This window comes from Aquarana catesbeiana, linkage group LG02 (genome assembly GCF_042186555.1).
Source record: "Aquarana catesbeiana isolate 2022-GZ linkage group LG02, ASM4218655v1, whole genome shotgun sequence".
In the NCBI taxonomy this organism is placed as follows: domain Eukaryota; kingdom Metazoa; phylum Chordata; class Amphibia; order Anura; family Ranidae; genus Aquarana; species Aquarana catesbeiana.
The window spans coordinates 667418942-667443519 of NC_133325.1; the positions used below are offsets into that span (position 1 = coordinate 667418942).

General features: G+C 42.8%; 1 protein-coding gene across 4 annotated transcripts in view; it reads left to right on the plus strand.

The window, feature by feature from the left end:
- Positions 1 to 24578, plus strand: part of INPP5K (inositol polyphosphate-5-phosphatase K) — a 104657-nt gene that overhangs the window by 34584 nt on the left and 45495 nt on the right. For 2 of the 4 annotated variants that reach the window (XM_073616639.1, XM_073616640.1), the window contains exon 3: positions 18720 to 18827. In XM_073616639.1, coding sequence (XP_073472740.1) covers positions 18720 to 18827 — 108 coding nt within the window. Of the gene's footprint in view, positions 1 to 17748; positions 18041 to 18719; positions 18828 to 24578 lie in introns of those variants that run through there. The other 2 variants (XM_073616637.1, XM_073616638.1) reach the window with 2 other exon arrangements.

The window sequence follows — 24578 nt, forward strand, 5'->3', positions numbered from 1 at the left end:
TATTAATAATTTGGTTTTGTTTGAAGAAAGATAGTACACTGCAGTTTTAAGCTATGGTGTGATCTATAGAGTGTACAGTTCTGTCCTGAGGAAAAATATACCCCTTTCATAGGATAGAAGTGTCCCTGTAGTTTTTCTTTTCAACATGGAATGAACTGTATCTTTACAGCAGTGTCAACCTTTTTCCAGTCAGGGCACCCTTGAAAATTATTTTCAGTCTCAAGGCACCCCAGTCTACGTCTTAGATCACATTACTACAGGGAACAAGCCCAAACGGAAACTCAGTTGGATCTGAATGCCTTTTTTTTACCAGGATGCCGCGGCACCCCTGACAACCTTAGGTGGCACCCCGGTTAGGAACTGCTATTTTACAATATTGTCTTAGAAGGTAATCTTTGCATTCTGGCTGCCTATACACTGGGTTTCTTCTGTTCTATTTCAGCCCAATGTAATTCATCTTTAAATTTATCTTGTGATAATATTATCACAAGATAAATTTAAAGCTGAATTCCAACAAAATGAAAAACTATCCTGCGCTACTAAATGTTTTTGCTTCGTGTTCTAGTAAATTACATTTTCTACTTCTTTATCCCTCACTCCTGCAGGCTTCCTCCTCTCCATTCAATTAATGCCCCAAAAGCCACTTCTTTTCAGTGCTCTATTTATTGGTTGTAGCTCTGATGTTATCATCACTTACATTGTAAGTAAGGATTTTGAGGGCCTGCCCGGAGTGTCGGAGGGAAGAAAATATCACTAGCTGTTGGGGGAATGAGAGGTAAGGTAAATAAAAGGGATTTTTACCCTAGGCAAAAATCCCTGCAGTATGAGAGCCCCCACTGCATGGATATTTTTTTTAATTTCAGCTTTAAGCAATGAGATGATCACCACTTGGCAACTATTCAGTAAGACCCAGGGGGCAATTAGTTTGCTGTGTTCAGTAAATATTCGCATATATTATAGTCATATAAAGAATATTTTAGCTTATCAAACAAAAGTTCTCTTATCTGTTGAAGCTCAACTCCAGGAAACGTTTTTTTTCTAACTATCTTTTTTATTGAATTTAAACAAAGTACAATAACATGAAGAGAAAAAAAGATAATCATCGACAATTCACAGTGTACAATAATTATAGCAATGTACAATACATTGCTATTTAGGGTGGCATCTCCAAAAAAGAAAGAATTAGTCTGAATTGAGAAGAGGTAAGGAGGAAACAATAGTTTCGTTAAATAGTGTTCTAGTTTTTGCATGAACAATTCTGGAAATAATATTGCTTGCACAAGAATAAATTCACTGCTAGGGTGGTTGTCTACAAACAAAACTCTACTACAATGTGCAGGCTTCTGCATAACTCTGCTTGGGGCTATCTAGGACAGTAATCACTGCCAATTCATGGGCCTTGAGCTAGTTATATTAATCGGGGCTCCACCCTTTATATTTACTCTGAGAATATCGCTTGATGAAAAGGTAAATGTATAGGAAGAAGTGAATAGAGCATAAAGGGGAATAAATGCAGAAAGAACAAATTGGAAAATACCATTCTAACTGTGTCCTTTTTACTGGGCATGCAGCACAAGTGTCTATTCAGTAAAGAATTACACAGGAGGGCTCACATCATGTTGGGTCTTCCTTGAGATGCCACCGCTCCCAGATTTAATTGAACTGTTCAAGGGTGTCATGGAGATGTAAATTGAGATTCCACATATTTGTATATCGTCCTTTGTGTAAAATATCTATAGATCCTGCCAGCCCCCCTGCTTTCCTAATTCAAACCGATTACACTAAGCATGGTAGCACCTCCATCGCAGTCAGTTTACTGCTTGTCCTCCAATAGTCAGACTTGTGCTGGCATGCCCCCCTGCACAGGTAATCACTTGGAAGATTAATGTACTGCTGTTTCTCTGCCCCGTGCCCCCCCCCCCCCCGGCAGTCTCCACCCCCAGCATTTATAATGGTTTTTTTATATACACAAATACACAAATGTTTTGCATTGCATTCCTATTTTGAAGTGGTTGTAAAGGCAGAAGGTTTTTATATCTTAATGCATTAAGATAAAAAACCTTCTGTGTGTAGCAGCCCCCCTAATAATTACCTGAGCCCATCTCTATCCAGCGATGTGTATGAGTGCCTCGGTCGTCCAGGGCTCTCGCTCACTCCTGATTGGCTCAGCCATTGGCTCCAAAGACAAAAAAAAACTAGACTTTAGTATCGCTTTAAACTGAATGAGGTTTTTTTTTTACAAGTTAAGAGTTCACATATATTTTAGTATTTCTAGTTCTGGCGTAGAGTTCTGTGACAAACGGTGGCTCTACCTTTTTCTGTTTGAGGGCTGTTGGACATCTAGCTGCAGCAAGTGTGGGTGATAGCAATCTTTTGGCATATTTAGAGAAGTCAGACAGGGGGCAAGACTATCATGTAGGATTTAGGAGAATCCATGTATCAAATACTTGAATGAACTGATTCCCAGTAATGTTTGATAAGCAGGCAGTGCCAGTATATGTATTGGAGAGATCCCAGTTCCTTTTCGCAGTGCCAACACCTGTCATTGGCTGTCGGGTAAATAATGTGGAGGAGTTGCAGGGTGTGGTACCAATGGAAAAGAATTTTATATAAGCTTTCCTTAGTAAGGGAGCAGATCAAGTTTTTTCTGCTTGGGAGCAGATGATTTGACATGTTCCCAGAGGTGTTTAACTCCAGGAAACTTGTTTAGGCCTGGAAAGATAAAAAAGATCTGCTTACCCGATACTCCATTCCTCCAACTTTCTGTCCTGATGTCTTCAAGACCAATGCATAGGTTTACAGGGTGGTATGGGAATGCTTTGTGCAATATCTCTTTTTTTTTTATTTTAAAACCAAAAAAAAATGAAAAATTAACGTTTAGTATCACTTTAAGCATTTTTCTTATCTCATAGCTTAAAGTCCAACTTCTGCCCCTCGTGTCATTTTCTCTCTCTCACCCCCTCTGCACCCAACTTTAAAAATATGCAGCATACGTCCCTTAAATCCCAGGAGGAACATGGCTAGTACTGTCCTCTTCCTCTTCTCCAGCATTGGGCAATGGGTGGTCCTCAGTGCTGCACAAAACAGCGTTGTGACTTGTGAGCCCAGGCTGAGTCTTGGAGATGGGGGCAGTGACCACTGGCAAAAGAGAATGAAGACAGTAGCACTGGAGCATGTAAGTAGTGCATTAGCAAACCTTTTTCATTTTTTTTTTTTGTTTTTTTTGTTTTGTATAACAGGAATCCTAAAAAGATTAATTTTAAAAAAGAAGTTGAGCTAAGCTTTACAAATATATACAATGCACTATATATTTTCTTAGAATTCAGTAGAACTTTATTCACATGCAGTGTGGGCTACTGCCCCTGCATACCATAAGTCCTGTTCTATACAATTATAGCCAGTGGTACATTTAGAAAATCTGCCTCTATATGTATTGTATATGTATTGCACTGTGGTAGAGCATACTCATATAACAGTTTGGGTGCACTCTTCACAGAATGCAATGATAGGACTCGTACATTACACTATTACATACATACACTACTAGTACATTTTCTACCATGCTCAAACCACACTTTAAAAACCACATGTCTTTTTGACCCATGGGCTTCAACAGTGGAATATGAACCTTTTTTAAGTTATAATGTCAAACATATGTGCATGACTTTAACAGGATGAATCGCGTCCTCTTCAAACCAACATATCAGCAATGATCCAGCCTACATCTCCTCTTGACTCTTGATAGGTAGAGTTACCAGGGCATCTAGAAATCTCTGCCAGTGACTATCTCCACAGTGTACTTGAGATAGTGTGACTCAGAATGGACCAAAGGTAGTGTGCATTGGTGGAATACATAAGTGACAGCCATAAAATACATAATAGCGTTTTACTGGATGCTTCCAAAAAAGTGAGCTCCAGAGGGCATCCCAAAAGTAAGTGGACCAAATTTGGATCCTATAACTCCCAAAACTTGCTTTATTTCAGTTTAATGTATTTGGAACCTATTATTCATATGTAAAAATGCTGCATACTATTTTTTCTTGTGCTGGAAATGGACTTTCTCATCTTGGTATGAAAGAGCTCCTCAGTCTTCACACCTATTTATCTAGAGAAATTGTTGTAATCTTAGAGAATATAAATCCCAGACTTTAGGTTAAAGCAACCATATCCTGTGAAGTACCCTGCAGAACTAAGTCCTGGCCTTATAGTATAATAAATTATTTTATAGGTAGTGACTGACCATTATAACTGCTAGCAAAAAGTTTTTGGTCTTTTTTGCAATTAGTCTTCATCTCCAATTTTAAATAGGATTTGACTTTTGAATATGTTTATTCCTTCAATCAAGAAACTTTCAGAAAAGATTAGTTTACGTACCATAGACACATTTTTTTTGTTTTGCAGTGATTTATAAAAGTATTCAAAGAAAAACCTACAATGCCATGTTTATGTAAGTTCCCAGCCCTGCAGAGAACTACCAGAAGTGCACAAGACATAATGGATCACATGCATGACCTGCACAAGGCTCTGGAATGTATTGATGAATTGTGTAAGAAGCGTATTAACTGAGGCGTGTGATTAATGTACCAGTACTTGTACTATTCCTATTCAGCTCCCCATTAGAATATTCTGGTGTGGTACAAAGTGTGGGAAGCTGCTCAGATCACAAGAAGAGGCTTAAAAATGTACAAGAGTCTACCAGGAATCTGGGACAAAGTGTTTTACACAATAACTGCTGCTGTTCCAGAATGTGACTGGTTTGGGTGGTTATGATTGAATAGTGTCATAGCAAGCAAGGCAGGTCTCACTCATATTATGAAGGAGGGCTTGTTGGTTCTAAACAGACCTGAGTGTAGTGCTGTGGCAGATGGAAAGGTATAAAGGCTATGGTAGCATAAAAACCATAAAAAGAAAATACATGGTGGTGCCAATTAAGAGGCATTGCCAGTTAATGGGTCCTAAAAAGTTGGTGTTATTTTTATAGATATGTAATGTACTTTCACACATGAAGACCCTCAAGTTGCCCAGACTTTGTGGGCCTATTTACAGTTCTGCGTTTTAAGCTGATTTTAAAACTGCACACACAGCTCACAGAGACTTTTTATTTCATTTAATTTATTTGTAGCTTTTATTTCAGTAATACAGTTTTTACTTTTAGTATAAAGTGTAAAAAAAATCCTTCTTGCTGTAGTTTTCTTCCGATTCCAGAAAAATTAATCTTCTGCAAAAATGAATAGTAAGTAGCTCATGTAATTATCCATTGTATAATTCACTATACATCTGTTTTAATGCATGGAGTTGCACAGAGAAGATCTCTCACCCTGGAAAACGCACACAAAAAATTCAAAACGCACAGAAACATATTTTATAACCCAAAGCATTATACAATGATTTTAAAGCTTTATGGGGCATATTTAGAAGCCGTGCATTCAGTGCAGGTGAATCACTGTAATTTAAATCCCAGCTCCCTCCCCCCCCCCGACATCCCACCACAAGGTGTCAGAGAGTGGAAAGGAGCACCATCTCCCAGGGTAACAAGGAAAGGGTTCAGTCTTGCTCCTTTTTTTTTTTTGTCTCACCTACACAAAACAAACCTTTTCTTAAAGGCATATTAACCACTTTTTTAAAAAAATACACTTTAAAAAAAAAAAAAAACTTTTTTGAATTAAATAAGAAAACAGTAAAGTTAGCCCAATTTTTAATTTTTTTATTTTGTGAAACATAATATTGCGCCGAGTAAATTGATGCCCAACATGTCATGCTTCAAAATTGCGACCGCTCGTGGAATGGCAACAAACTTTGACACTTAAAAATCTCCATAGGCGAAGTTTAAGAATTTATACAGGTTACCAGTTTTGAGTTACAGAGGAGATCTTTTGTTAGAATTATTGCTCACGCTCTAACGATTGCGGCGATACCTCACATGTGTAGTTTGAGCATGTTTACATATGCGTTCGCTTCTGTGCACGAGCACAGCGGTATGGGGCGTTTAAAAATCTTTATTTTATTTTCTTATTTATTTTCATTTTTGTGTTTTTATTTTTACACTGACCCTTTAAAAAAAAAAAATATTGGGATCACTTTTCTGCCTATTGCAAGGAATGTAAACATCCCTTGTAATAGAAAAAAAAAGCATGACAAGACCTCTTTAATGTGAGACTTTGGGGTCAAAAAGACTTGCAATAAAAAAAAGTCCTTTTTTTTTTTTTTTTTTCAATAAAAAAAATTTCCCCTCTAAGACCATTTGACGAAGTGACGTTTAACGTTGCTTCCGTCATCCAATGGTATTGAGTCGAGTGGGGGCCATCATTCCTTCACTTGACTTCATGCCTCCTGAGGGGAAAGGATCTGATCACGGCCAAAGTTAAAATGGCTATAAATAAAATAAAGAGAGAACTTTTAAAAAAATATAAAAACGAAGGAACGCTATCACCTTTTATATGTTGCAAAGAATATAACAGAATATGTAAACAGGAAATCAAGGACGCAAACATTCAAAACAAATGTCAGATTGCAAAAGATAGTAGGACAAACCCCAAGAAATCCTTCAAATATATTATTAGTAAAAAGGTCGGGTCTGAGCATGTAGACCCTTTACAAAATAATCTAGAGTGGGTAACTGGGGACAAAGATGGCAATTTATTAAATACGTTTTTCAGCTCTGTGTATATAAAGGAGCATGGGGGAGCTCATGTCCATAATGAGGGTGGTATTGACTCAGCCCCAAATGATCCACAATGGCTCAAAAGTGATATGGTCCAGAAATATTTAGATATTATATATAATATTTTTAAAGTTGGATAAAGCACCTGGACCAGATGGCATCCACCCCCAGATCCGAAAAGAATTGGGCTCTGTCATTTCAAGGCCATTGTTTCAAATTTTTAAGGACTCGTCAATAACTGGAATGGTACCACTGGATTGGCATAGGGCCAATGTGGTGCCCATATTTAAAAAGGGATCAAAGTCTTTACCAAGTAACTATAGACCTGTTAGTTTAACTTCTATAGTCGGGAAGATACTGGAGAGTTTAATAAAAGACCACATAGACGAGTTCTTGTTGGGAAAAAAATATTTTAAGCAACAAACAGCATGGGTTCATGAAAGTCAGAAGTTGTCAAACAAATCTGATTTATTTTTATGAGGAGGTAAGTAAAACCTTGGACAGAGGGGTGGCTGTGGATGTAGTATACTTGGATTTTGCAAAATCGTTTGACCCAGTTTCCCACACACGGCTCATTTGTAAGGTAAAGCCTACAGGCTTGGAAATATCAGTTTGTAAATGGATAGAAAACTGGCTAAAAGACAGAATTCAGAGAGTAGTGGTTAATGTCTGTTACTCTGAATGGTCTAAGGTTATCAGTGGTGTACCCCAAGGTTCAGTGCTGGGACCCTTACTTTTAAATATCTTTATAAATGATATTGGGTCTGGGATTAAAAGTAAAATTTCTGTCTTTGCAGATGACACTACGCTGGAAAAACATCCTTACAGGATGTCTCCAATTTACAAGCCAACCTCAATGCACTGTCTAATTGGGCAACTAAATGGCAAATGAGGTTTAATGTTGATAAATTAAAGTTATGCACTTGGGGGGCTAAGAATATGCATGCATCATACATACTAGGGGGAGTACAACTGGGGGAATCGATGGTGGAGAAGGATCTGGGGGTTTAGGTAGATCATAAGCTCAATAAAAGCATGCAATGCCAAGCTGCGGTTTCCAAAGCAAGCAAAGTCCTTTCTTGTATTAGGAGAGGTATGGACTTCAGAGAGAGAGAGATCATTTTGCCCTTGTACAAATCATTAGTAAGACCTCATCTGGAATATGCAGTTCAGTTTTGGGCACCAGTTCTCAAGAAGGATATCTCGGAACTGGAGAAAGTGCAGAGAAGGGCAACCAAACTGATATGAGGCTTGGAGGAGCTCAGCTATGAGGAAACATTAGAGGAACTAAATCTATTCCCTCTAGAGTAGAGGATATTAAGTGGGGATATGATCAACATGTACAAATAAAACACTTGGTGTTGAGTTATTCAGGTCATCACAGAGGACTAGGGGGCACTCTTTACGTCTAGAGGAAAAAAGATTTAATCTCCAAATACGGAAAGGTTTCTTTACAGTAAGAGCTGTGAAAATGTGGAATACACTGTCTCCAGAGGTGGTTCAGACAAGCTCAGTCGATTGCTTTAAAAAAGGCCTGGGTTCTTTCCAGGGAAAATCCGGTTGCCTCTCGGGGGATTAGGAAGGATTTTTTTCCCCTGCTGTAGCAAATTGGAGCATGCTTTTCTGTGTTTTTTTGCCTATCTCTGGATCAACTGTGGGTATAGGTTTATGTATATGGGATTGTATTTTTTTTTTGGTTGAACTTGATAGACTTGTCTTTTTTCAACCTGACTAACTATGTAACTATGTATGTCCCTGCCTCTACCGACAGCTCCAGACTTACCGGGACATGGCGGGGGGGGGGGGCACCTCTCCGGCCACGGATAAAAGTGATCTTGCGGTGAATGCGCCGCAGAGACTGCTTTTATCCGAAAGTGTACCGCCCACCGTTTTTAAAAATACTGATGGCAGCTATCTGCTTCCATAACAACGATATTCGACGTACGTATAATGACGGTGGGGCGGTCCGAAAGTGGTTAAAGTCTTGTTTGTTATTTTTAAACAAAAAAAAAAATGTTATACTTACCTGCTCTGTGCAGTGGTTTTGCACAGAGCAGCCCCAATCCTCCTCTTTTCAGGTCGCTCGCCAGTGCTCCTGGCCCCTCTCTCCTGCCGATTGCCCCCAGAGCAAGCAGCTGTCTATTCAGACACTGAGCCATGGCTTGGCCCTGCTCCCTCTCTCTCCTCATTGGCTTACTGACTTGGACAGGAGCAGGCGCCCGCTGGTGTATCTCAGCCAATAAGGAGAGAGTTGAGGACAGCCAAGACTCTTGTGCAACATCGCTGAATTGAGATAGGGCTCAGGTAAGTATTAGGGGGGCTGCTGCATACTGAAGGTTTTTTTATCTTAGTGCATAGAATGCATTAAGATAAAAAAAAAAACTTCTGCCTTTTAGAACCACTTTAATTTATAAATTAACCTTTAAAGTTCAGATTTAAAAACACATCTACCGGAAAGTTACACCTGCGGTGAATATTTGTTGAGTGTCATGTGCACTGCTTTATAAATATACCTTATAGTAAAAGTATAGTAGAAACTAAAATTGTTCAGCTAGGCACAAACCCAGCTTAGTTGAGTAAGAACGCTGAAACCAGTCTGAAAGTCCAGTACTTAGAACAGACAGCCGGGCCATAATTGAGTCCCAGCCAGGCCTAGAAATAAGAAGACGTTAGCCTGTCAGTACTGCCTTCATGAAAACACTTGTTTTATTGTTATTATTTCTAAGTTTTCTTCATGCTGTCTTTATTGGTGCCGCGTGCTGGTGATCTTTGATCTTTTCCATGTTCAGGTAGTTCACTACTTCTCAAAGGTTGCCTACCCCTTCATTAGATGGTGCATCACTTTGTTACTTCAGCAACAAGCTGCTAAAATAGGATCACTTCCTGTAACATGGTATATCTCATGATGCTACAAAACTACTTTGAAATACAGCATGCTTCTTTGATAATATGGCAACATTATGGAAGCATATTAATAGTCTTGCACATAAGGTCATAATGATTTGATTAGAGAAATAAAAAAAATAGGTTACGCTCATCCAGCAATTTTCTTAACTATATGCCACAAGTCTAGAGAGATTATCGTTATGATCGCCCATTTGCTTTGAAACAGCCCTTAACACACAAAATAATGCACCTGCACTTTTTTTTACATCACACCATTCAGAATAAATGACAATGCACATGTATATCGTACATTACCATCTGTTACTGTAACATAAAAAATGTGATTAGAATGCGTTACTACAGTGCCTAGATGTGAATAGAAAAAAAAACTGTATACATGGGAATAAACAATCCTGCCCAGATCAAAAGCCTTATTTGCAATGCATACATTTTAGGCTGATGCACTATTTGCATATATATTTTTTTATGTTTATAAGCTGAGCTTCCATCTTCATGATCTACTTACAGAATAGATTTTCCTTCGTAGAATTCCATTCCCTTTCATCTGGACTGTCATATATTCCTGTAGTCTTTTGTGTCAGCCAGCAGTGATCAAGCTTTTGTATTGTTCACAGGATTTGCTTTTGAGCGTATCCTCAGAATCTCATAATGCTGCATCCTGTTTTCTGGGCAGTGAAATTAAAGGGGCATCTGCAGGGCAAATGTGTTTATCTGTCTTTAAAGTACCAAAATAATTGCTACAGTTCTGTTTCCTCTAGCAAAAGCCTGGCATTCTCCTCCTTACTTTCCCAGTTGTGTTATTTGAGAATTCAGCTTGAAGGCTTAGCAGCAAGAAGCCATTACATTTTAAATTATTAAACTAAAGATTAAAGCAACACAGATGTTGTGGCATTGGTTAATGCCATGCTAAATTATGTTGGTTAAAGACTTCAGACATTCAATGCTTATAGGCCTGAGCATAATTTAATGCAAACTGTTCAGCGAAGGCAAGATATCCATATGTAAGAAGTTCTGTGACAAATTTCTGATCTCTTAATTCAGTATAAAATCTGTGGACCCATTGATACTTATCTTTTTTATATCTTTAAAAAAAAAAAAAAAAAAATAGCACGCAGTGTCCATATTATGCTAAATCAGCATGCTTTGTTAAAAACAACCAGCCAAGAATAGGTGTTTGTAATGAACTAAATTTACTATTGAATTGTCATAATAGTGCACCCTTGGCTGGCTTTTATGGATAACGGTGTGCCCTGTAGCTTTCTTCTATTCTCTCCATTTTAGAGCAGATACACTAATTTGTCAAAAGTATTGGGATGCCTGCCTTTACATGCACATGAACTTTAATGGCGTCTTAGTCTGTAGGGTTCAGCACTGAGTTGGCCCACCCTTTGCAGCTATAATAGCTCCAACTCTTCTGGGAAGACTGTCCACAAGGTTTAGGAGTGTGTCTATGGGAATGTTTGATCATTTTTCCAGGGAGCGCATTTGTGAGGTCAGGCACTAGTGTTGGACAAGAAGGCCTGGCTTGCAGTCTCTGTTGTAATTTATCCCAAAGGTGTTCTATCGGGTTGAGGTCAGGACAGTCAAGTTCCTCCACCCCAAACTCGCTCATTCATGTCTTTATGACCTTGCTTTGTGTACTGGTCCAAATCATTTGGTGGAGGGGGGATTATGGTGTGGGGTTATTTCTCAGGAGTTGGCCTTGGTCCTTTAGTTCCAGTAAAGGGACCTCTTAAGGCATGAGCATACCAAGACATTTTGGACAATATCATGCTCCCAACTTTGCGAGAACAGTTTGGGGATGGCCCCTTCCTGTTCCAACATGACTGCATGCCAGTGCACAAACCAAGGTCTGTAAAGACAGGATGAGGGATTTTGGGGTGGAGGAACTTGACTGGCCTATACAGAGTCCTGACCTCAACCCGATAGAACACCTTTGAGATGAATTAGAGCAGAAATTGTGAACCAGACCTTCTCATCCACGTTAGTGCCTCACCTCACTTCTGGAAGAATGATCAAACATTCCCATACACACTCCTAAACCTTGTGGACAGCCTTCCCAGAAGAGTTGAAGCTGTTATAGCTGTAAAGGGTGGGCCAACTCAATATTGAACCCTACGGACGAAGACTGGGATGCCATTAAAGTTCATGTTCGTGTAAATACTTTTACAATATAGTGTATGTTGACTTGGTGTTGGTGTGCCGCAGCTCAAGTTTAAAGTGGTTGTAAAGTCAGAAGGGTTTTTACCTTACTACATTCTATACAGCAGGTGTAGTGAATTAAAAATCAAGGAGGTCCGGTAACTAAAAAGATTCTGGGCCGAAGTCCAAATCACAAGTCTGTGCCATGAAAGATAGTACGTGTCTACTTTCCTTTTTTTGGTGCAAGCTACGCTCTCTGGCACTTTTCTTACTGTTTCCTCCACACACTCTGGTAATACTCAGTAAATGTAAATGTCCCCTATAGTGTCCCCCTTTACATCAGGTGCCCCTACCAGAGTAATTTTTTACATTGGGTGGCCCCATCCGACTACCCCAATTAATCAGTTGCCTCCATCAGAGTATCTTCTTATATCAGGTGTCCCCATAAGAGTGCCACTTTACATCGGGTATTCCTGTCGGCGTGCCCTCTTTAATCAGGTTTCTTCATCAGAAGGCCCCCTTACATCTGATGTCTCCCATCAGTGTGCCCTCTTACACCATTTGTCCCCATCAGAGTGCCCCTTACATTGGGTGCCATCATCAGAGTGCTCCTTTACATCAGGTGTCTCCATCACATCAGGTGTGCCCATCAGAGTGCCCCTTTACATCAGGTGTACTCATCACAGTGCCACCTTACATCAGGTGTCCCCATCAGAGTGCCCCCTTAACATAAAATGTGGCCATCAGTATGCCCCTTAACATTACATATACCCATCAGAGTGTCCCTTAGCATAAATGTGCCCATCAGAGTGAACCTTAACCTACAATGTGCCCATCAGAATGCCCCTTATTTTATGTTAAGGAGCACTCTGGACACATTTTGTTGTGCCCTTCAGAGTGAACCTTACATTAAGTGTGCCCTTAAGAGAAAATGTGCCCATCAGTGTGCCCCTTATAAGAAAATGTGCCCATCAGCAACTCAAATATTATGTGTTTAGTTTAAACACAAAGTTAGGAATTAAAGCGGAGGTCTGCCCACCGCTGCAAAAATTAAAAGCCAGCAGCTACACATACTGCAGCTGCTGACTTTTAATAATTGGACACTTCCGTCAGCTGTCGGGTACATGCCGCCTCCATTGTGAGTAAGGGAACCCGGCAGTGTAGCCTTTCGGCTTCATGCCGGCAACCCTACTGTGCATGCACGAGGCTTTGCTCCTCTCTCCTACTGGGCCAGCGGCCGGGGAAGTAGCAGGGAGGAGGAGGGAGCCCCAGCGATGACGCAAATACCCACCGCTGAGGCTCCCAGAAGTGGGGACAGGATACCTGTGAAAGACAGGTCCTGTCTCCCCTCCCCCCCGAAAGGTGCCAAATGTGGCACCGGAGGGCGGAAGGAGTACAACAAGCATAAGTTCCACTTTTGGGTGGAACTCCGCTTTAAATGGGTTTCTAGGAGATCAACATGATTTTTTTTTTCTGTACTTGCAGTGTTTCTTAAGATACTATTAAATATTTTTATCTTTTAACTACCTAGTGGACCGAATGAATATAGCACTTGGTCCCGTTCAAATTTTGTTCCTTCGTTTCTAAGCAGCGTGGTCTGACAGGTCTACACCCAACCCCCTTACCTGTCCGACAGTGCTGCTAGGAAGGTGAGAAATTTTAAATTGACAGCTCTGGTCTCTGGCAGCAGGGGCCACTCTTAAGACCAGCACTGCCATTCACATAAGCAGATCACACAGCCAGAAGTGCTATGTCTCTATCAGCAGCTGTACACATCCACAGCCCAGCTGATGTATCGCACAGCACTGCAGTGTTGTGTGAGCTTTGAGTGTTGTGAATGAGCAATCAGCTATGTCAAGCTGTGTTATACATGGCACCTGCTTGTTATTGCCAATCACGTATTCATAAATAGCAAAAACTCACACAGTGCTGTAGCACTCTGTCATCCGTTGGCTGGACTGTGCATTTGTACAAGCAACCCTAATAGACACGCAGAGAACCACAACTCTTTTATGAATGAATGTGTAGCACTGATAGCTCCTTCATAATAGTAAAAGATCATTGAGACTTGCGGCTCTGTGTAATGTATCTGCAGCTGGTTGTACACACACATTGCAGATACTTTACACAGAGCCAAAGCTTTGAAGGATATTTTACTATTACAAATGAACAAGGAGCAGTGATTGTTCATTCATAATAGTGACATATCACACAGTTAGAGACAGGCAGGGGGCTCTGTGCTTGCATATAGGGTTTTTTTAGGGGACAGCTGGGCTACCAATCGGAGATCTGTATATGCACTTAGTTCCCTGGAGAGTAAAATAAATATTTAATGACCCTAGTCTGGAAAATCATAGAACTTGGGATGATGCCCAACAGTTGTATTGATCCATCTCTATGACCAAAGCTTTTTTTTAGCTCAAAAACATTAACCCTGCTAGTATCAATGTAGACCGGTATCTCCAATATGGATGCTATTATCTCTCCCAGTGGACAGCTGCTCAAAGACGACCCTTCTATTTCCCAAGCAATTAAATCATACATTCCAGAGCTTTATGATTCAAAAGTTACATTTGACTATGTTGCTCTGTCTTCTTCCTTTAATTCAGCTGAGTCTCAGGGGTCTTTACCTACCTTGATAAATAAGCTGACAATAATTGTCATATCCAAACTGGGATCTGACTTTGTTGGAATCTTATAGGTAAAACTTATTGCTATCCTCAGCTGTTAGCTAGAGTGTGAACTAGTCGTTTGTCCTCCATAATCCTTAAAGAAGTATAGCCAAAACTTGTTTGGCTGTACTTCTATGGTTTAAAGGAGTGCAATTCGTTTTGCACTCCTGTGACCCATTTTCAGCAGAGAGCAGACCACTCTCTGCCGACGTCACCAATGTCAGTCCAAGCACCGCGTCATCCCGACCACGGAGTCTGGATCTACCAGGTGCCTGGACTGACACCTGGCTCAGCCTGTCAGTGAGCTGCTGAAAGCCTGAGACGGCCGCTTCGCCCCCCTCCACAGCCCAGCGCTCCAACAAGTAGAAGAGCAGAGAGCTGTGACTGACAGTCAGCAGCTCTCTGCTCACGGAGCTCTGAAAATCGAGTGATCAGCCGTATTCGATCTCTCGGTTCTCAGTGTAGAGGCACCAGGGGACAGATGCAGCATCGGACCCATGCTGCATCCACATAGGTAAGTATGAATGTGCAAAAAATATAAATTCCTTTACTTTTTTTTAAAGCGGTTGTAAAGGCAGAAGGTTTTTTTTTATCTTAATGCATTCTATGCATTAGGATAAAAAGCCTTCTGTGTGCATCGGCCCCCCTAATACTTACCTGAGGTCCATCTAGATCCAGCGATGTTGCACGAGAGACTCGGCTGTCCAGGACTCCCCTCCTCATTGGCTGAGACAGCAGCACAGCGTAATTGGCTCCCGCTGCTGTCAATCAATACCAGTGAGCCAATGAGGAGAGAAAGGGTGCTCCGTGTCTAAATGGATGCAGGAAGCAGCGGCTCGGCTTGGGTGCCCCCACAGCAAGCTGCTTGCTGTGGGGGCAAACAACAGGAGGGAGAGGCAAGGAGAGCTGAAGAGGGATCCGAGAAGAGGATGATCTGGGCTGCTCTGTGCAAAACCACTGCACAGAGCTGGTAAGTATAAGTTGTTTGTCATTTTTAGCGGGAAAAAAAACAGACTTTAGTATCACTTTAAATTGATACACACTGATCAGTCAGGTTTCATCCTAAACAGATCTACTGTGATCAATATCTGCAGATTGTTGGAGTCTGTAGATTCAGTTATGAATAATACTGGTAATAGAGCGTGTTCCATTGTGTTGAGGTGTTCGATTGTGTTGATTGGCAGTATCTTTAGCAAGTTTTGCAGCTCTTTCATGTGGGTTAAAATTCCCAGCTTGGACTCGGCTATTAAACGCTCACCCTACCATTCAATAATTCCTTATACCTTTTTATACCTTTTATATATATGTTTTATACATTTTACACATTTTACTTTGAAATGAGGCACCTGACAAGGTTGCCCACTATGTCCCATTATTTTTACCTGCAAGACAATTGAGACACTTCTGAGACCATTTAGATTTCATTGATGGGTACAGTTTGCCTGCTTCTGACCTGTATTTGAACTGATTCAATCAGGTTTTGCATTTCCATAGACTTGAATGGGACCTCACAACTTACTTGAAGCAAACACATACCCTAAAGCAGCCCATAGATTACTTGATTTTACTCCACCACAGGTGAAAGGAAAGAAAATCACTTGATGTGTTGATGGGGACATTCCTCCCACATTGCTATTGTATTCTGTTGGGGGGGATGTGGGGAGCCTTCCTGGCCCAGTATACAATGATTATTTCTAGTGACTATAGTCGCTGGCAGTAATTGCATAAAGAAAAATCTGACCGGTTGGTTGTACCCAAGTCGTTTGATAGATCGACTTGGGTACAATCTGCCTGCCTATCTATTGATCGAAATTCGGCCAGTCCCTGCTGAACCTGCCATATTGTGACCCCTGTATGGCCGGCTAAGGTTATTGTGGGGTGTGGTTTATCATCTGCATGTTTTCTTGTTTTCAAGATGAATTCCAAGTATGAATATTTTATACATAGTTACATTGGTCCAGCTTAGCATAGTGTAACTATGTATATACCATACCTAGCTGATGTCCCTGAAAACTGGAAGTCACTCAAGTAGACACAACTACTCTAGCGATGTCCACTTGCTTCCAGGTCCTGTGCTGAGCAGCTGGCCTGATGCATTGTCAACAAAGGAGGTCAGCTGCTCAGCACAGGCACCATTCAGAATGCTTTACATTCATTCAGAAAATGCTAAATATTCTCTGAATTGTGCCTGTGCTCACAATGCAGGAGGGCCGCTGCTCAACATAGGACCTGGAAGCAAATGGAGAAATAGTGGTGTCTAGTTCAGTGATTTCCAAATTCCAGGCGCATCGACCAGGTATGGTATATACCAGGTATGGTATATGCATAGTTACATTGGTACAAACTGGACCAATGTAAGGCTGGGTTCACACTATTGCGAATTGGATGCGATCCTGTGACCAACTCCCAATGGTGCCAGTTCACACAACTCTGGGATGGCTGCGGAGTGAATTGCACACAAGTCCTGTGTGTCTTCTGGTCCATTTCAGGTCTGAAATCGATCCTGAAACAGTGAACAGGGACGCACTGGACCCCTGCTGTGAGCTCTTCACACGGAGGTGTGAACCCAGCCTAACTGTATAAAATATCCATACTTGGAATTTCTCCTTAACATATGTTAATAGTAAATTTTTTTGGTATAAAGTCCACTTTATGCTGTACTGACTTGACATTGAATTACCCAAACAAATTATTTTAGCATATAAGCCACTTCAACTTGGAAGAGCACTTGAGAGTGCAGTCGCTGTAGATCTGATGGGAAGATCTGAAATGAGGGGAAGCTCTGCTGATTTCTATCATCCGATCATGTACAAGCAAAAATGCTGTTTTTTATTTTCCTTGCATGTCCCCCTCAGATCTACAGCAACTGCACTTCCAAGTGCACTTGTAGTGCAGAGTGGATTTGACTTTAGTAAATAAACCCAAAAAAAACATTGTGGTGCATTAGGTATGTGATTAGGGGACTGGCTTGATGATTGACCCAAACTTGGGAATCCATGTGGCAGCATTAACGGATTACCGTATGCATGTGTGTGGGTTGTGACATTTATTCAGGATGGAAGACCTCATCCAAGTGAAAGTTTGTGTTCTTTATACTAATAAGATGGTGATCAGTGTACTCTTTATACTGGGAATGAACACAGAGTTGTCTGCATTAAAGAAAATGCCTTTCCTCCACTTTGTGTAAATTAATTGGGTTTTCTGGACACTGAAGAATTTGCCTGGGATTTCTATTTCTTAGCTTTTACACAAGCACACACAAAGGGTTTATTTGTCCTGAGATTAGTAAAACCTCTTAGTACAACATAAGTTCTGAATAGTGCAGCTTTCTTTAGGCATGTAAGATTAGTACGCTTTTTAGATTTGCCTATTGTTATTAATTTGCCAGTGACAGGATGGAAAGACGCGGCACTGAGCGCTTGGATCTAGATTTTTTATCCTTGCCCCCATACAGTGCAGAGGACCGTGCACGCTCAGACAGCCTGAGCAGTACTGGCTCGTGTAGTAGGTTCGTGCTGCGTCAGAGAGTGGCGCAGCTTATGACCTGCATGGAAGATGTAAGCTCCGATGATGACCTACACGAAGAGCTCTGCCGATCTATTGACCAAGCTTTTCTAATCTGTGGAAAAAAGATACCTTCAAGAATGCAGGATTTCAGGTCTTCCGATTAATCCACTTTATTTTGTGTGTATTTGCATATGACATGTGAACTAAAAATATTTTTTACATTATGGTTCTGCTTAAAATTGTAGTAGGTGATTCGACTTTTAATATGTTATTTAAGGTTTCTCTTTTGTGCTGCACCTTTACTCTGTAATGCCCTCTCTGTCAATAATTGCCCTATTTTTTTATCCTATACTGTATGGTTGGTCCTTACCAATCAAGATTGTATCTAGCTTTTGTTTCACTGCCTGTCCTCTGTTATTAGAGTGAAGGTTTTCTTGAGCAGGGATCCTTCTGCCTTATGTTTCATGTCATTTTTTTATTTTTATTCTATTTTTTTGTGGTGTTCTGTGTTGTTATTAATATGCATATTTTCCAGAGGTTCCTCTGTATAGCTCTAGAAAATGTGATGGTGCAATGCAAAGAAAAATGGTAATTGTAATCTGAGAATTAAAGCATGCAAAAGCAAAGGGTAGTGATATGTTGTACCCTGTATTAGCCATGTTTCACTTTTTTTGCCTTTATCAATGGGTATTGGTATGCCTATGGGTGGCTTCTTTGTGACCTTTTTTTTGCTAAATATCTTGCATATGCATTTACAAATTAATTTGATATACTTTGATTCTCACCTTGTGCTTATATGTGGTAACACATGGCTTGTCTTCTGTCTTTAGGTTGCACGTTGTTACATGGAATGTGGGGACAGCATCACCACCTAGAGATCTCAGCTCATTATTTCTCCTTGATTCATCTGTTTCAAATATCGATATGTATGTCATTGGGTAAGTGTCATCCTGTGTGATTTACAAAGTTTCTAAGCGTCTTATTCATTTAAGCTAGGCAAAAGAAAATGAACACAGTTCAGTTATTGCTCATAGCAACCAGTTCTGGTTTATTTTTTCAGTGAAAGTTACTTGATTGGTTGCTGTTGGCAACAACTCCACTTTTGTGACCATTTCTTCTATTTCGTTTAAGTTGACCAAATGTGTTAGGAAAAAGTAGATGGTCCAGTAGTTTTAATGTTGACTATGCTATTCAGTTACAGTTTTGTTTTATTCTGTAATCTGCATAATTCCTTATATGACAGCACTATTAAAGTGTTACTAAACCCACAACATTATGATCAGTCCGTATATGCAGTAAAGCGTGCTTTTTATGCTCACTGTGGACCCTACGTTGTTAATCCTCCACATTGTGCAAAAAGGCTGTTTAATCTGGTCTTCTCTAATCCTACCCTTCTTCCCCAGTCCATCTCCTGATAGTACAGAACCTTGGGGGAACTCTGCACATGCTCAGTTTGGTGTCCTAGAGAGGGGGGGTGCATGTGATCAGCACAAGGCCAATCAGCACTGTCCAGGCAGAAAGTCAGGGGTCATGCAGCCTCATAGGACAGTCAGAGAAGAATGAAAACTCCTACTAGCTTTAACCAGTGCTCGGCCAGACACTGATAGAAGTCACAAGACTGCTATATACTGCTGATCAGAAAAGGTATTTAGAAGTTTATATTTAAACAATTGCATTTCCATGTTCTGTGTACTGTGGGAGACCAGATATAGTGAATGCAGGGTCCCGGGTTTAGAAACACTTTAACTGTAGTAAAGTGGCAGTATCTTTCACTATTATATATTCTTACATCTATGTATAGTCTTTTCCCAGCATCTAATTAGTAAACCCTTTGCAGATCACAAACCAAAAGTAATTTCTTAATCGTACATCAAAGGAGGGTTAATTCTTTATGGTGGTGATGTGATATGATATGATGGTGGTTTATGCTCCACCTCCAGGTGATTGGACACTGGCAAAAAGCAGAGCTTGACACACAGCATAACCCTTCCCACTCCTAGCATTGCTTCAGTTTTTTGCTAGTATCTTTTGGTTATGGACCTGTCTCTCCTTCCTGATTTGCTTGCTTTGATGAATGAATTTCTACTTAAAGGCTGAGTTCACCTTTTCAGGCAGAATTTCACTTTTCATAATGAATAGAAGTGTGTTCTAATGTCCTTTCAGCCCAAGCCATCCTGTTGTTCACTTTCCTGTTCCACATATGCTTTAAAATTTCAAGTTTATTTTTATTTTTCAAAAAATGTTTCTGCTTCCATCATTTGCTGTAGATCTGCTCCCATCATGCACTGCCTTAGTGCATCACAGAATAGAGCTGCTTTATTGAAATCTATACAGGGAGATCGGTGCTTGTAACGGCCCACGCCTCCGCACCAATCATCTGAGACTGTCCCCTGTGTCCCCCTCCATGTCCCCCTCCACTCCCCCTCCATGTCCTCCTCTGCTCCCCCTCCGTGTCCACCCTCCTTCGGTTAGACCCCACCCGCTCTCTCTCCTGATTGGCTAACAGACTTTGATCGACAGCAGCGGGAGCCAATGGCGCCGCTGCTGTGTTTCAGCCAATCGGGAGGGAGAGGAGAACAGGACGACCAAGGCACTTGTGTACATCGCTGGATAGAGAGGGGGCTTAGGTAAGTATTAGAGGGGCTGTGGGGGGCTGCTGCACACAGAAGGTTTCTAAAACCGACAGGTGCTGATAGCGAGCATTTGCAGGAGTACTTGTACTCCTGCAAATGCTCCAATGCTTGACCCGATACCTGGCAGGAGGCTAGTACACCCAGCATCCTCAGTGTAGCAGGGGGGCCAGGCAGCCTCACAGGTGAACGGTGCTGCGGTGGGGGCAGTTACAAGCACCGATCTCCCTGTATACCTTTTCTGACAGCTGCTTCTCCTCCTCTCCCTCCCGCGGCTGTCAGGGAGATCGGTGCTTGTAACTGCCCCCACCGCCGCACTGATCATCCCCGATGTCCCGTGTCCTCCCCGGGTCCCTGGGTCCTCCTCCGGTCCCCTCTCGTCCTTGATCTGTCAAGATGGAGAGCAGAGGAAGGAGCTGACACTGTCCAATCCCCCCCCCCCCCCCCCCCCCAAAAAAAAGAGAAAGCAGTGTAAAAAATATATATATATATGTCACATGACATTAAAAAAAGTATTGATAATCAGTATCGACGAGTACTTGAAAAAAAGTATTGGTACTTGATCTTAAAAAAGTGGTATCGGTGCAACCCTAATTAGCAATATTATTGTAATCGAACAGATGTTTTCAGTGCTTGACCCAATGGGGCCATTCTGACAAAAGTCATTCACTCTGAGGGAGATCTATTGGAAAACATGTACAATCCATGTAATGTGCTTAGATACTCGTACCAGATAGTTAGCTGTAAACAGAGCCGCCATAAGGGGGGTACGGCTGATAAAACTGTAAAGGGCCCGAGCGTCTGGAGGGGCCTGACCAGGCTAGGAGAAGGCAGGAGCGGGTAAAGGGGTGCCGTGTTGTGCAGTGCAGAAACTATCTCTGCAGCGTCTGCTCTCTGTTGCATTGAGCTCAGACATTGAGCTCTTTACTGCCACTTCTGGCTACTATTTGCATGTGCACCCCTCATGTGTTGCATGTACTACTGTGTTATGTAGTGTGATCGGCTGCAGCCCCTCTGTGTCTCAGCAACATGTCAGCTTTGTGGAAACAGGAGCTGGGACCAGCTAGGAAGATCTCCTTTATAAGTAGGGGCTGTGAAGGAAAGGGAGGGGGCTGTTTGTGTACAGGGAGGGGCCAGAGCTTTGTGTGTTTACAGATGTGTATAGGTGGGGGGCCTGACATGTATACAGGTGTAAGAGGGGGCTGACATGTATACAGGTGTGAGAGGGGTTGACATGTATACAGGTGTGAGGGGGGTTGACATCTATACAGGTGTGAGGGGGGTTGACATCTATACAGATGTGAGGGGGGCTGACATCTATACAGGTGTGAGGGGGGACTGACATGTATACAGGTGTGAGGGGGGGCTGACATGTATACAGGTGTGAGGGGGGGCTGACATGTATACAGGTGTGAGGGGGGGCCTGACATGTATACAGGTGTGAGGGGGGGCCTGACATGTATACAGGTGTGAGGGGGGCTGAGTGCGTACAGGTGTAAGGAGGGGGGCTGACATATACAGATGTGAGAGGGCTGACATATATACAGGATTTGGGGGGCTGAGTGCGTACAGGTGTGAGGAGGGGGGCTGACATATATACAGGTGTAAGGGGGCTGACATATATACATGATTGGGGGGCTGAGTGCATACAGGTGTGAGGAGGGGGGCTGAGTGCGTACAGGTGTGAGGAGGGGGGCTGAGTGTGTACAGGTGTGAGGAGGGGGGCTGAGTGCGTACAGGTGTGAGGAGGGGGGCTGAGTGCGTACAGGTGTGAGGAGGGGGGCTGAGTGCGTACAGGTGTGAGGAGGGCGGCTGAGTGCGTACAGGTGTGAGGAGGGCGGCTGAGTGCGTACAGGTGTGAGGAGGGCGGCTGAGTGCGTACAGGTGTGAGAGGGCTGACATATATACAGGATTTGGGGGGGGCTGAGTGCGTATGGTGTGAGGAGGGGGGCTGACATATATACAGGTCTAAGGGGTCTGACATATATACATGATTGGGGGGCTGAGTGCATACAGGTGTGGGGAAGGGGGCTGAGTGCGTACAGGTGTGAGGAGGGGGGCTGAGTGCATACAGGTGTGAGGAGGGGGGCTGAGTGCGTACAGGTGTGAGGAGGGGGGGCTGAGTGCGTACAGGTGTGAGGAGGGGGGGCTGAGTGCGTACAGGTGTGAGGAGGGAGAGCTGAATGCGTACAGGTGTGAGGAGGGGGAGCTGAATGCGTACAGGTGTGAGGAGGGGGACCTGAGTGCGTACAGGTGTGAGGAGGGGGGCTGAGTGTGTACAGGTGTGAGGAGGGGGGCTGAGTGCATTTCTTTCTCGAACATCACGGGACACAGAGCCACAGTAATTACTGATGGGTTATATAGGTATCACTGGTGATTGGACACTGGCACACCCTATCAGGAAGTTCAACCCCCTATATAATCCCTCCCCCTTGCAGGGATACCTCAGTTTTTACGCCAGTGTCTTAGGTGATGGACGTGTAAAGATGTCCTGTGCTGAGCTCCAAAGGGAATATCCTAAGATCCTATACTGGGGCAAGCCAGGCGAACCAGATCCATTCAAAGTGTCTTTTCATGGCCGAATTGAATGGTACCCGGGCCTCGTGTCCGAAGAAACGAGGTTTTACCCGTAATGCTTCTCTTTTTAGAGAGCTGGACCCCGCAGATCAGAAAATGGCTTTAAACTTCCTAATTTCTGGCGAGGTGCTTTACGGTCCCAGAACTGTTGGATCCCCCTACTGATGGGGGCCCCAGTCTCTGACGGTTTTTTCAAACGGAGCCCACCGTGAGAGGTGAAGATTGGGTCTGTGTAAACAGCACCCTGCGGCTGGATAAGGTAAGAGGAGATTCCACAGAATTTTTGAGTTCTAGTGGCTTTTCTCCTTTAAGGTAAATGCATGCTATGCCTATTGTGACCACCGGGGGCTGCCAAGAGCACAAACCTACACATGCTGACTCTGTCTCAGGTGTTGTAATCGCTGTTTATGTCCCAGCGTCTCAAGCAGGCTGCAAACAGGTAAGGTGGAAAGGGGGATTTCTCATGTTTGAATGTTCCCCCCCAGGCTAGAGAGGGGCCACAGGGGTCTAGAAAGTGGTTATACCACCCGGGCTCTGCGGCCTAATGGCCACCATCTCTCAAGATAGCCGTTCAGGCAGATCTTGTTACCAGCCTCCCTCCCTCCCCCCCCCCCCCCCATCCCCAGCCTTTCTCCGGAAGCATGACAGGAGAGTCGGCAGCGCGGGAAGCGCTCGTTTTTTTCAAAACTCGAGAGGAGGGGGCGGGATGTCAGCACAGAGTGCTTAGACTCCCACTCAGGCCAGCTGCAGGCTATTAAAGGCACTCTGTACAGGTGCACTCAGCCTTCTGAGAGACACAGAGCTGACGGTCGCATGTAAGGTGGGACACAGGCATTCTCCTAGGCAGCATTTACTGAAGTAACACCAGACTGAGCATTGGGTAGCAAGGCTTTTAGCCAGACTACATCGCTCAGCGGGCAGTGTTCATTTGTATACCTCACACCTTGTTGCTTTGCACTATGGGTAGAAGAGGTTCAAGCACCCCAGGAACCAGAGACACTAGGGGATCTCGTTCAGGTTCTGAGGGCCCCCTGTCGGCAGCATCCTCCCCCCCTAAATATGGGCCAGGGACGGCTAGCCAGGGAGAGCCATCGGGGTCAGGGGCTACACCTGCTTCTGGCACTTCAGCCCCTGTATATATTACACAAGAGGTTTTTTCCTCAACCATTAATGGTCTAGAGGAAAGATTAATGGCCGTGATTACGTCTTCACTCAGTGGAAGAAAACGCACTAGGCTTTCCTCTGTTCCCCAAGACCCTCAGACAGAGGAGCTCTGGGATAAAGGAGATGAATCCCTTTCAGAGGATCGGGATGGGATGGATGATTCCTCTTCGGAGGATTCAGGTGGAGAGGGACCCTCTGCGACTTCCCAAGAGGAGAAAGTCTTAGTGCAGATCCTCACTGGATTGGTCCGCTCCACATTTAAGTTGCCCATACCTGAAACTGCTAAAGAATCCTCTTCTGCTTTGGGGTCACTGAAAC